This window comes from Lemur catta, chromosome 20 (genome assembly GCF_020740605.2).
Source record: "Lemur catta isolate mLemCat1 chromosome 20, mLemCat1.pri, whole genome shotgun sequence".
NCBI classification, from domain to species: domain Eukaryota; kingdom Metazoa; phylum Chordata; class Mammalia; order Primates; family Lemuridae; genus Lemur; species Lemur catta.
This window is the reverse complement of record NC_059147.1, coordinates 32,066,432-32,080,083: the sequence shown is the minus strand read 5'-3', so window position 1 is coordinate 32,080,083 and position 13,652 is coordinate 32,066,432. Positions and strand designations below refer to the sequence as shown.

Below are 13,652 nucleotides of genomic sequence, written 5' to 3'. Positions count from 1 at the left end.
CAAAACCCTTCTTACACATCACACCTCTCTGCCCCCACCCAGAGTTAACCACTGCCTCTCCCATCACAAAACCCACTGACTGTCTTAAGCACTTGACAGGGTTTATCTCAGTAAATTTTTCAAAAGGGGAGGTGTCCTCCACCTCCATTTTACAGATGAAGAAACAGAGGCGCACAGTGGTTGAGCCATGTGCCGAGGCTGGATGTGAACCTGGAGGTCTGATTCCAACCTCAGCTGCTTCAGGACAGAATGGTGGGGGAAGAGCGAGGTTGGCTGCGGTGGGAAGAGCCGTGTCAGCAGGGCCGGACGCGGTGGGCCGCAAGGGGAACCACGCCGCGACCGAGGCGGGTGGCCACACGGCCTGGAGAGAAGCAAGGGCAGGTTAAAAAATAAAACTGAAATCGGAGCAGAGGCAGCACACGCTGTCCCAGGAGAGGGTGGCAGACCTGTGGTTTCGCACGCGCTCTCCCTGGGGGACCCGCCAGCGCCGCTCCGCGCGGAGCCCAGCTGCTCCGAGATCATTATTTCAGCAGTGGAGGGAGGCGGGCGGGGCCCGGCGTTTCACGCTGAAACCTCAGGGAGGGGGTGCTGGGGCGTCGGGCAGAAAACTCAGGCTGGGGGGCCCTCGGCCCACCTGATGGTGCTGGCCACCCCGTCTGGCCCCTACTGCCCCCTGCACCTGCCGTGAAAGGGACACCCTTGGCGGATCGTCCCCGCTGTCTCCCGGGAGGGAAATCGGACACCAAGCCGGGGAGCGGGTGCGATGGGCCCCGTGCGATTTGCTCTGGGTGGCCGGGGAAGGCGGGGGCCCACGGGGACTCCCAGGAGCAAGACCGGCTGCCCCTCAGCAGCTGCGGCCACAGGAGCTGTGAGGCTCAGGAACGGGGTGGGGGCCTGGCAGCAGAGCTCCCCCAGGACCTGTGAGGTCACACACTCGCCCGGGGGGCCATGGGATCTCCCTCCATCCCCATCCAAACCTCCGCTCCTCACGCGGGGGTTGTGACGTCGGGGCTCAGGCAGTGGACTCTGGAGCCAAACTGCCCGCGTTCTACTCCCGGCTCCGGCACTTCAGGTCGTTGACCCTGGCAACGCTACTTAGCCTCTCTGTGCCTCAGTTTCCTCATCTATGAAATGGGACAGTACTCGATGTGATGTTGTGAGAGCTCAGTGATTTCAACCAAGTGCTCGGGAGGGGCCAGGAACGCAGGGAATGCTAGAGAAATGTCACCGTCACTGCATCTTTGCTGCTGTGTGATCTCAGGCACCCCGGGCCCTCTCTGAGCTTGGTTTGGGTCCCCTGACCTGGGATGTAGAAACCGGACCTGGCAAACTCCGAGGAGAACAAATCCTGATGCTGCAAAACCACAAGCTACTACTGGACCTGGGCCTCAGTTTCCCCATGCTGGGGATGATGACAGCCTACCCCAGAGCTGCTGAGGCTTCTGGGAAAGGGCTCCGGCCAGCGTCTGACACACGGTGACACTCAGGAAAAGTTCGCCCCACCGGGATGACATGACATCTGCAGCCAGCCCCTAACTGTGCCAGCGTCCCCTGTGTCAACAGGAAGTTCACCCAACGGGGAAGGGGCCGGGCGCGAGGGAAGAGCCCTGACACTCCCAGGACTGAAAACAGAGGGTCCCCGCAGAACCTCATGCAGGAACATTCCCGGCAGCGTCCTTCACAGTAGCCGAAAGACAGACACAAGCCAAACGTCCCCCGACTGAGGACTGATAAGCTGTGGCATGTCACACGAAGGAGCACCATTCAACCGGGACAGGAATGAAGTGCTGACACCCCCGACTGGCAGGTGAACCCTGAAAACGCAACGCTCAGCGAGACAAGCCGGGCACAGAGGGCCACACACCGCGGGACGCCGTGCACACGCGTGTCCACAGCAGCAAACTCGGAGAGAGGAGGAGGAGGAGCAGTTGTTAGAGGCGGGGAAGGGGGATGAGGACATGGGGGGGCTGCTAGCGGGGAGGGGGTTTCTCTCCGGGGTGACGGGAACAACGAGACAGTGGTGAGTCAACACCATCGGCGTGTACAGCTCGAGAGGTGACTTGTGTGTGAACAACATCTCAGTACAACTGTTAGGAAACCAGAGACCTTCCTCCGCACCTGGCACGTGACTGCGGGAGGCCGGGGGGTGGGGGGGGGTGGCTCGCGGCATCACCAGGAAGGACGGTGAGGCGTGGCTCTCCCAGCGCTTTAGTTTTGGCTGAAGAGTCAGGAAGCACATTACCAGAACACTTCTCTGGAGTCTTCATTGAGCACCTCCTGTATACATGTTCCAGGCACAGGGACAAGCTGTCGAGCCAAAGGGACCCCCTCAGTCTCGACCCCGAGGCGGCTCCAGGTCAGCAGGCAGGTGCTGGGAACCCAGAGCCGCATAAACGTCACGTCCGCCAGGAGCAGCATGCACGGGACCCGAGCACACGGGAGGCACACGGGAGGCAGGAACCCAGCGCGGCGGGGCTCAGGGAGAGAAGGCGAGGGCAGCAACTGCCGTCAGCCTGGCCGTGTAGAGTCTAACGCACAGCGTGGGGATGTCCCCGGTTTGCACACTGCCTGCCCTGTATGGAACAGTCACATGCACGTGTGACGTGGGGATCAGATCATGCCCAGGGACCTTGCCGTCCCCAACCCGGCCCCAGTACGACGATTCCCTGAATGTCACCCCAGTGTGGGCAGCGCCCCAGGCTGCCGCGGGATCTCCCGACCCTCCAACCCCACCAGGCCCCACCAGGCCCCCGGGAGCCTGCTCTGGCCTCAGACAGGAGCCCTCGCGGCCTCGAGAAACGTGCCCCCAGCTCCTGCCTCCTTCTCCCTGGGGGGCAGGACACTCCACCTCCCCGAGATGCCCCGCCTGGGAAATCACAGGCTCGGCGGCACCCAGACACGGCCTCGCTGCCCGTTGCCGGCTTTGCCAGGCCGGAAATCGCCCGGGCCCTGCAGACGGCTGAGGCAGGCCCCGAATGAGCAGCTTCCGAAGGCCAGGGCCGGTGTATGAATAATCTCTCCTTAGCACGATCACAGCTCCCGGAAGTCCGTCTCCACCTCGGTTTGGCCAAGCTGGATGGACAGACATCCCCGGCTCCTGCCCTGACCTGCTGGGGACCCCTTGGCCTGGAGAGGGGCGGGGACAGACACAGCCACCACCCCTCAGCCCGCCCAGCCATCCAGGAGCCCCATGGCTGACCCAACCTACACCCTCCCTGCCCTGCACGCTGTCCCCGCCTGGTGGCCCGGCTTTGAGGAGGGGCAGCGGGGACTGGGCTGGTGGCTGACCAGGGGAGGGGAGACAGAAAGGGGGGACTCTGTCCCAGCAGGCAGGAATCGAGGGGGACAGCGGGGCTCTGCCCGGCACAGCAGGGTCAATCAATCCATCGGGGATGTTATTACAAGGCGCGATTTATCGTCCCTGGGCCACATTAGCGGTGGCACGGAGGACATGGGGTCGGCCCGACTGAATCAGGAGATAAACTGGAGACGTCTGGAGAACGGAGTTGAGCGGGAGATTACAGAGAAGTTCAGACGCGGCGGTCCCAGCCGCGAACCCGTCAGCGCCACGGGGTCCGTCCAATAAATTAGGGCAGATAAGGATTGAAGGATGGAGCATTAACAGCAACATTCGTTTCGGAAACTGGCACAGGGACCTCACGGCGTCCTGCTCCCCTAGCTCCCCCAGGGGCCCTGGAGGCTCAGCTTCCAGGCAGGGGGGAGCTGGGGGGTGGGGAGGAAGGGGTGGGCACAGGCAAGGGGGAGGGCAAGAGGAAGGGGGGGCAGGGAGGGGCGAGATGGCAGTGGGGGCACACCCCAGGGAGGTGCCTGGCCCACGGCGGGGTTTAGCCGGCAGCACCGGGGCTTAACTGTGGGAAATGCTGCAAAGACAGAAATGCAACAGGACTGCCCCCCCTCTGCCCCATCCCACCCAGGCTGGCACAGCCTCTCCGTGTCCCCACTGCCTGGGGTCCCCCACCCGCCTCCCTCCCTCCACCTCCAGCTGTTCTCTGGCTCCCAGGAACAGCAGCTGCCAACGTGGCAGGATGGGGAGGAGGAAGGAGGGCGTAAGAAGACAATTGGAACCGTCGGAGGGCAGGCCGGCCTGGCCCAGGGGCTGCACGGAGATGCCCACCTCTCTGGATCCACAGCCCAAAGCCACGCCTCTCGCCCCCTGCTCTGCCCCTGGCCTGGCCTGGCCCAGCACTGCTCGCCTGGACCATTGCAGTAGCCAACCTGCTGCTGCTCCGACTCTGGTCCTCACACTCCGCCCTCCACGCGGCAGCAGAGGACCTCGTCGGAAGGGGGTCAGCTCACGTCCCTCTTCTGCTCAGAACCCCCCGGGGCTCACACCTCACTGCCCCTCCCACAGGTTTGCTCCCAGTTTGTTAAACACTCAGGGCCTTGGCCTCAGCCGTGTGCCTGCCTGGCGCTCCGTCCCAGATGTCACCTTGGCCAGCTCCAGCAAAAGCTTCTCAGAGGGGTCTCCACTGCCCCCCTGTGCTGGGCTGAAATGGCAGCCCCTCCCCCCCAAAGACATGTTCACGTCCTACCCCTGGAACCTGTGAGTGTGACCTTATTTGGAAACAGGGTCTTTGCAGAAGTGATTGTTACAGATCTTGCAATGAAAATGTCCTGGTATATCTGGGTGGGCCCTAAATCCAACGACACAGGCCACGTGAAGACGGAGCAGAGAGGTGCAGCCACCGGGAGGCGGAGGTGGCAGGGAGGACCCTCCCCTGGAGCCCTGGAAGGGAGCCGGCCCCGCCGGATCAGGACTTCCAGCCTCCAGAACAAACGTCTGTGGCTTTGGCTGTTTGTGGAGCTTTCTAACCGCAGCCCCGGGACACCAACCACGGCCCTCAACCCTGCAGCCGGCCCCGCCCCTGCACCAACCCGGTTTCCACAGCACTTTGCACCTTTAAACTCATCACTTTCGCTGTTTATTGCCTGAAACACGAGCTCCCCGGGCAGCGCTCTGGGCATCTCAGCCAATGCCCAGGACAAAGTCTGGCTCGAGGTTGCTCGGCGCTCCGTAAATAGGTTTCTGCAGGGACCCACGCGCCCCCCCCCGCCCGCCACGCCGATCTTGGTTTCAATGTCACCCCCTCGAGAGGCCTCTCCTGAGCCCCTCGTGGCACCTCCCATGTGAAAGCCGGGAGGTCACCTGTCAGGTCAGCCTCACAGGGGCGGGGCCTTGCTGCAGGGGACCCCGACCAGCGCCTGCAGGGCCACACAGAGCAGGGGTGTGTGGCCTGGAAGTCCCCCAGACCCACCTCCTGGGGAGTCACTAAGCAAACGGCACCCGCCTCAGCACGGCACAGCGTGCCAAGCGCTCCCCTGGGTCTGCCTGGTGCACGGGCTCCCTGGCGCCAAGCGGCCACACCCGCACCCCGACCCGGAACTGCTCAGCTCCCTCACGGGTGCCCACGTCGGGGAGAAGCCCAGCTGGCTGGGCCGGGAGCGCCCGGCGGAAGCACAGAGCAGCCAAGGCCGTGGCTGGACACGCGGCAAGGGGCCAGGAGAGGCAGCGCCGAAGTCGGCTCGCTGGAAGCCGTGCCACGGCGACAGCTTCCGGGACCTCGTCTTCTGCCTTTAGGTCACCTTGGGGAGAAGCGGACAAAGCCACCGGGAGCAGCAGGGCCAGATCAGCAAGGCCTGGGCCCTGAGTCGTTGCTCAGTACGTGCGGGCTGGACAGGGTCCCCCCAAAAGGCAAGGCCACCCGGCCCCTCGGAATGTGACCTTATTTGGAACTAGGGTCTTTGCAGATGCAGCTGGTTAAGCTGAGGCTACGCGGAACACGGTGGGCCCTAAATCCCATGACTGGTCTGCTTGTAAGGAGCAGACAATCTGGACAGAGACCAGCGCACGGAGACAGGCGCAGAGACAAGGCCCCGGGAAGACCGAGGCAGTGATCGCAGGGACGTCGCAGGGACGCGGCCACAGCCCAGGACTGCCCGGAGCCACAGCAGCCAGAAGAGCCAGGAAGGACCCTCCCCTGGAGCCTCCAGAGGGGGTGTGGCCCTGCCAACACCCTCGTCCTGGACTTCGGGCCTGTAGAGCTATAAAGAAACACACTTCTGTGGTTCCAAGCCACCGCGTTTGTGGTCATTTCTCATGGCAGCACAGGAAACAAATACCTAACCCTAAGGAGCATTTCTCAACTGGGTCACGTGCAGCCCCCTCCCGGGGGGAGACCTGGCAATGCCTAGGCACATTTTCGGTTGTCACAAGTGGGGAGACGTCACTGGCATCCAGCAGGTAGAGGACAGGGACGCTCTTCTACCGGAGCACAGGACAGGCCCCAGGACAAAGCGGCACCTGGCCCCAAACACCAGCGGGCGACGGCGCACTGGGAGGTCCCTCCCACCGGGCGCCTCCCCCAGCCCGGGCGGACACCCAAACATGGCACGCAGGACCTACGAGCCTGGTGTCTGGTGTGATGCAACCAACGTTACCACCTTCACTTTAAACCGTGACCGACTGAGATTGGAGACACGAAACCCCCGGTGCCCGTTTTACTGGAATGAGGTGGCCTCTGGCCCGGCGGGTTCCGGAGCTGGGGACTTGCTCCAGCCAAAGATGCAGGAGCCCGGCCTCCTCGCTCAGGCCTGCGGGGCTGGGCGTCCCGGGCCGGCAGGGCAGGGCCGGGCTCATCGCAGGCCACCGAGGGGGTGACCGGCGGACTCCCGCTCCGGGCTGGCAGCGGGAACCCCCCGCCGCCCCCACGCCCCGCCAGCACCGAGCCTCGGTGGGCTGTGTCCACCAGATGGCAACGCGCTGTGTGTCAGGAGATAATCACTATTAAAAATTCACTGGGTTTTATTTTTATTTCTTTTTATTTTTCTAGGTTCCGTTTGGGCTCTCTGCTTCCTCCTAAAGAGGCTACCAAACTGCCACTGTTACGCCGCCTTAATTATCTCTAATTAAAAGAAACACTGACTGGGTCACCAGGGTTTCTCCACCCCGGCAGCTGTGGGGCAAGCCGGAGTGGCCGAGGCGTCCCCTTTGGTGGCGGCCGGATGGCTGCAGGCCCTGCCTGTCCCCAGCGAGTGGAGCCTTCCCAGGGGCAGCCACGCAGCCCTGCCAGACCCCACACTCCCTTCAAGGGTGCCTGAGACGCACCCCAGCCTTGTCCGGGGTGGGTCACCCTCAGAGCCAGCGAGTCCCACGGAAGTGCCTCAGGGCAGAGGAGGTGGTGGCAGCGAGGCCTGGGGGTGTCAAGAACGTCACCGCTGCAGGAATCACAGTGAGGACAGGGTACCCGGGCAGCCGCGGTGCCCGGCTGGGAGACTGACAAGCTGTGGCCTGGGCTCCTCTCCCCCTGGGGCTGACCGTCACCTGCAGTCAGGCGGCCACGCGGGGGCTGCGCTGGGACAGGGCTGGGTGTCTGCAACGCTCATGTCAGACTGGAGAGTGTCCCCCTTCCAGCCAGGCCGGCTGGCTTCCCCACCTGACACGGGGACCAGAGAGGTAAAGTGACGGGACACATCCCCGACGCCAGCTCTGAGTCTCTTGGCTGCCCCACAATCCTGGGGGCCTCAGCATCCGTGAGCAACGTTAGACGGCATTTTTAATCATAACATATTTTAAATATACGTCAAGGGGGAAAGATGATGTGTTATCTTAGGGTTGCCTTAACAAATGACCACAAACCGGGTGGCTTAGAACAGGAGAAATGTATTCTCTCTCACAGTTCTGGGGGCCAGAAGTCCCTCGTCTAGGTGTCGGCAGGACGGCGTCCCCCAGAGGCCTTGGGGAGGATCCTTCGCTGCCTCGTCCTGCGGCTGGTGGGGGCCAGCACCCCCTGGCTTGTGGCCACGTCACTCTAACCTCTGCCTCTGTCTCCGCCTTCTCTGTGTCTGTTTCCTCTTCTGTCACTTTAACCCAGGACAGTCTCATCTCAAGATCCTCAGTTAGTAATGTAATTAGTTATTACATCTGCAAAGAACCATTTCCTAGCACGGTTGCACGGTGAGTTCCCGGATGACACGGATCTGGGGGTACAGGATGCAATCCAGTACCGACTCTACACTGTCACCAGCACTAAAACCAGCACTAATTACCCCATTGTTCTCCCAGGGCTCACACTCGCAGACGTCAAGAGACAGGAAGACACAGCCGCTTTGCCGACACCTGCTCTGGATGGGGCCGGCTGGGAGGGGAGGAGACGGGCCTCCCTCGCTCAAAGCTCTCCAAGGCGGGGCCCAGGGGTGGGGGCACGGGGGGTGGTTCTCCCACAGGCTCTGAAGGCCCCTAAGAGAGGCTGGCCCAGCCCCTCGTGCATTTAGGGAAGCCGAGGCCCTGAGAAGCCCGAGCCGTGCCCAAGGCCCCTCCCTGTTCCTCCAGGGCCGCCCCCACCCTTGGGGTCCAAGGAGCTCCAGACATAGACCCGACAGGTGAGAGGCAATGGACTGACCACGGGGACCTCCAACAAGGGTCTCCAGGAGGGCAATGGCTCTTGGGAGGAGGCCAGGGACCACTGGAGAAACAAAATAAGGGATGAGGAGTCCTAACATGGGAGAAGGCAGGTCTGCGGCCCCAGGTCCCTCCCAGACCCCGTCCTCCTCTGCCCTGTGTGTCTTCAGAGGCAAAGAAGGTCTCAGGTCCCAGCTCAGAAGGAGCTGACAGTTACCAGCACTCGATGTTCTGAGCACGGTTTACACGTATCAACCATTTAATCCACGCCCGAGGAGGCATGTGGTGGTTCTGAAACATCCACAAATTGACACTCTTCCCATCCAGAGGTGGCACCTTTGTCCCTTCCTTCCCCTTGAACCCAGGGTGGGGGGGCTTTGGCAGCTGCGTCAGGCCAGAAGTGATGTGAGGTGACCCCTGAGACCAGGTCAGGAAAGGACACGCAGGATGCTGGCTCTGGAGCGGCATCAGATGTCCACCGCCACGGCAGAGGTCAGGCCACCGCGTGGAGAGGAAGGGGAGAGACCAACCTGGCAGTTCCAGTCCAGCCACCGGACGGGAGTGAAGCAGCCACGGGATAAGCCAACCCGGCCCCCATCTAACCACAAGTGCCGGACAGACCCCAGGTGGGAGCCGCATGCCACGCCCAGATTCACAAGCAAACGAATGTTCGTTATGGTTTTAAGCCACCACCATCTTGGGGCAGCGTGTTACATATCAACAGCTAACTGGGACAAGATAGGGACCGTTATAGTTCCCTTTATAGATGAGCAAACTGAGGCACAGGCGGGTGAGGCGTCCTGCCCAGGGGCACACCGGGAAGGACCCAGGGTGCAGACCCTGCTCCCATGGGGAGCCCAGCAAGGACAGAGACGCGGGCGTCCACGCTCACCTGCAGGGCCCCAGCGTCCTCACCTGGCTGCTGCAGCCCAGTGACCCCAGCCACTGTCACTCACCCAGGCCCACTTCCTGTTCAGCCTCTTCCCTCCTCTCCAAGGGGCTCTAGAGACTTTTTTTAAATCTACAAGCCTGGAAATGGTTTTTCTGCTGTACTTGCTGAAAGACAAAAGTGCACATGATGCCACCTTCGTCAACACCCCCAGTGAGACTTCACGGCCCGGCAGAGGTGTGGCCACTGGCCCTACCCGCAGGGCTCACGAATGCCACGCTCACCTCCCAGGGCTGCCAGCCCTTTGGGACCAACGAGCTCAGCTGCCAGCATTTGCCACCAGGGCCGCTTTGAGGCCACCAAATCTCCAGGGGTGGGGCCCGGCCGGTGCAGCCACAGCAGGGTTTAGACAGCCCCCGCCAGCTCTCGGGGTGTCCTGGGACTGCTCCCACTTTGGGAGCGAGCAGACGGCCAAGCCTGAGTGGCGGCTGCTCCATGGCCTTTCGTTTCAACACGGTGACAGCATTCCTGCCTTCCGAGCCCGGCCCTGGGTCACCGCGACCCAGCTCCCCGGGCGTCCACCCCGCATCTCTCAACAACTGACCACGTGGCCCACGAAGGTGCCGTGTTCTAGCATTCCCATGCCGACTGCTGTCACTGAGGTGTGAACCTGCCCTCGGCCCCAGGGAACAAGCTGAGCTCCCAGGGCTGGGTCTGCTCCCACCAGGGGACGGGAAACCGAGAGGCGTCCACGCCGGCTCTGGACGCCATCCCGACACCGGCAGAACCGAGTACTCACTGCACGTCCAGGAACCGGAACCCAACACACGCTGGCCTGGCCAGGAGCACGGCCGCCCTCACTCATCCAGCAAGCACTGACCGGGCACCTGCTGCATACTCAGCACCTTGGGAGATTCTGAGACGAGAATGAAAAGGGTCTTCCCTCGAGGAACTTCTGTCTGACAGGCAGAGAAAACAGGTACAAACGTGTAGATTCCACTGAGGAAAAAAAATAATGAGCCATGAAGCCAGGAGGCGGCAGGAGAAATAACTTATGGCTGCTGGGCAGAATCTGGAGGGCTTTCTGGAGGAGGTGGCCTTGAGGTGTGGGGAGATTGCAGAAGCAGGAAAGGCTTTCCAGGTGGAAGGAAAAATAATCGCAGTGGACATTTATGACACTGGCGGTGTGCAGTCATTACTAACCGGAATTATCCCTCACACAAATCGGAGAACATGGCACAGAGAGACCAGGTCACCTGCTCCAAGTCACACAGTAATAACATCGCAGAGAAGCAGGATAGGAGCTCAGGCCCTGTGCCCCTTGCTGCTGTACCATCCTTCCCCTGCAGCCAAGGTGCCAAGCAGAGGCGGGAATGGCCAGGGCAGGGCAGGGCACAGCCACTCGATTCGGCCAGCTTGAGAGCTGGGAAGGCGGGCACGGGCCACAGAGGAGGTTGGACTTCTCACCCGACTGCTGCATCCCGTGGGAAACAGGGTCCGTCCCACACTGGTGGGCACCGGAGTGACCAGATCTTTCTGGAGCGGAAGGAAGAGGCACCCAGCACCCGGCCAGGGACGGGACCCAGGGTAGGACTGCCCCGGCTCCCCCTGGCCTCTCCTCTCGCCACCTCCTTAGCCACGGGGCCCCAAGCAGTGAGCAAGAATAAGAGGGGACAAAGCCAGCGCCTCCCTCCTGAAGCTGCTGTGAGGACCGAGGAGTGACCACAGGTAAGGGACGGGGCCTGAACGTGGGGAGCCCCCATTCCATCCATGAGGGGCCCCCCTCTGAGCCCCTGCAGGCAGCCAATCCAGCGCTTAACTCTCTGGCCAGCACCCTCCTCCCTGCCCCGCTCGCCGGGCTTTGGAAACAAAGTGAGGGGCCTTCCCGCCACGCGGACGTCCGCTCCACACCTGGACGGGGGGCCGGGGTGGCACACGGGGAGCAGCACGGGACGTAACAACTGCACACCGTGGGCCAGGGACATGATCCGCCCGGCAGATGGTGGCGCATTCCTGAGGCTCTTGAGCACCCCATGCCACCGCGTGACCGTCCTCCCTGGGGGAAACAGAGGCTCGAGACACCGCATGACCGGGCCAAGGTCACACAGCTGGTGCGGGGCCCTCTGGGGCTGCCAGAGCCCCCTCCTCTAGCCCGGCACCCGGAGGAGGAACAATCAGAGGACGCCAGGCAGAGGGAGCGGTGATCAAACACCGCAACCAGGAGAGTTGTGTAGGTTCACTTAGCTTAGAGGAAAAAAGCCTCCCCTTTCTCTAAGCCACTGCCCCCCACCTGGGCCCCCCAGGCGAGCGCTGGCAACCGCCTAAGCCGACATCTGATGGACAGGGATTTGTTTTAAGCTCTTTCTACCCACTGGACTATAATCACCAACCGTTCACGACCTCTCCGCAAATGACTCTTCCCCCCCTGAGTTTTCAAAAGGCAAAAAGCTTTAAAAGCTGCGGTTCAAACAGGCAGAGAGGTGCCCGCAGAGAGCTGAGGGGCAGCGGGGAGGCAGGAGGGGCCGGGCGGGAGGGGGTGGGGCGCAGGAGGGCCTCTCCCCGCTCCGCGGCCCTGGCCCACCTGGAAGGAAAGGCCAGCAGGTGCGGTGCCCGGAGGTCAGGGTGCCTAACCCTGCACGGGAGGGAGCTGCGCTGAGGCCATGGTCCCTGCCCACTCTGTCACTAGAGCCACCCTGCAGGGACCCCGAGTTACTGTCCATCTCTGTCTTCTCTCCCTCATCTGCTCCACCAGCTCCATCTGGCCCCCGGGGCCTAGGACGTCAGAGGTCCCTGCCCTGCCCACTGCCAGCTTCCCCTCATCCTGCAGCACGACCCCCCGCCCCAGCCTCTGAAGCCTCCTAAGTCCCTCTCGGATGGGACTGATGGGGACCACCGGCCACAGGCTCCGTGACACCTCTTGTGCTCCCCTGCCCTGAGCCAGCAGCCTGGGTGCCATGAGAGAGCTCTACCCAGGGGCCTGGGCTGGGCCCAGGGAGGAGCCGGGCAGCCTGGGAAAGGGGCACGTCACGGTGGAACAGTTTAAGCCACAGAAACACCCCGGGTCCCACCTGTGCACCTGAGGGCAAGAAATGCACCCCCCCCCATTCTGGGTCTCGGGGTCAGGCCGGGGTTGCCGACCCCACCCCCAGGCGCTGCAGCCCCGCTCAGCAGCCAGCCCGGGGCAAGCCGCCCGCCAGGCACGGCGAGAAGGTGATGCCCCCGCCTCCCAGGAGTGCACAGGCGCAGCCGGGCCGCGGGCAGACGGGGCTTTTCTACTTAAAAAAAAATAAATCGATGGCTTCTTTTCTGAGTGACAGGGTGAGGACACGGCGCGCTGGGGAGCACGTGCATGGCCTGGAGGTGACGGCGCTGGAGGGCGGGGCGGCGGGGAGAGCCGGTACGGGGGGGGCGGGGGGCGCCCCAGAAAGTTCCATCCCGGGCCCTCCCCTGCTCCACGGGGCTGCGAGGGGGGCACTTACTGAGATTCTGGAGCAGGGACGACCAGCTCTTCATGCCGAGCATGCTGCGCCGCCCCGTCGGGCCTCAGGGACCCCGGGGCTCTAGGAGGGGCTTCCGGGCACAGCTCCTGGCGGCGACTCGGGTCACCGAGCAGCGGGGCCGTCCGTGCGCGCCCCTCCTGCCCGCTGCGCGCTGGGGACCCAGGGGGCTGCCAAGAGGGGCCGAGGGGGTCACGGGACAGCTCGGGACGTCCCCGGAGGGGGCGGGGGACGGGGAGGGGGCCCCGGGCCTCTTGGGGGGGGTCACGTGGCGGCCAGGCGTCCCCGCACGCCACGCGCCCTGCCCGCCTGCCGCGCCGCCGCGCGCGCCGCCCCCGCGCCCGCGCCTCCCCGCACCGGCCGCGGCGACCGTCCCCTCCGCCCCGCCCGCGGGCAGCCCCGCTCCCTGCACTCGATAACGCGCCTGTCAAGACTGCCGAGTCGTTCCTGACCTCTCCCCCGCCGCTGCTAATTAAGGCTCCGCCGTGACAGTTCAAGTGCCGAGCATCAAGTTTGCGGAGCCAAAGCCTCTAATTGGGGCCGCTTTTCATTCCTCCATCCCGCGGGCTGGGGCTCCCCAGACCTGGGCACTGGCGCATTTTTCTTTTGTATTTTTCATCAGGGAGGAAAAGGAGGGGGACGGGCACTAGGAGGGGAGGGCGGGCAAACCACCAAAAGGCCAGGGGGGCCTCTCCTGCCCCCCAGTAGCCAGGCAGCACTGGACATCTCTGCCAAGGGGTGGGGGGCTCTGGGCTCCCAGACTTAGGGCTTTAGGGAGGTGATCGCAGGGGTGCCCCCCACCCCCGCACCCCCGCAGCATGCTGGGCAGGGGGGCAGGCCCCAGGCT

General features: G+C 63.4%; 1 protein-coding gene across 2 annotated transcripts; it reads right to left on the bottom strand.

Annotated features, from left to right (window-relative positions):
• Positions 1–6,805: 6,805 nt before the first annotated feature.
• LOC123625332 lies at positions 6,806–12,845 on the bottom strand. Of its 2 annotated transcripts, XM_045533727.1 has the most exons (3): positions 12,788–12,845; positions 10,108–11,364; positions 6,806–7,998 (listed from the first exon to the last, which is right to left on the bottom strand). In XM_045533727.1, exons 1-2 carry the CDS (start codon positions 12,828–12,830, stop codon positions 10,772–10,774), a joined length of 636 nt encoding a protein of 211 aa, XP_045389683.1. In that variant the 5' UTR covers positions 12,831–12,845; the 3' UTR covers positions 6,806–7,998; positions 10,108–10,771. The 2 variants fall into 2 exon arrangements, 1 of the variants encoding a protein (XP_045389683.1); XR_006730465.1 differs by lacking the exons at positions 10,108–11,364; positions 12,788–12,845 and adding an exon at positions 8,421–9,586.
• Positions 12,846–13,652: the final 807 nt, after the last annotated feature.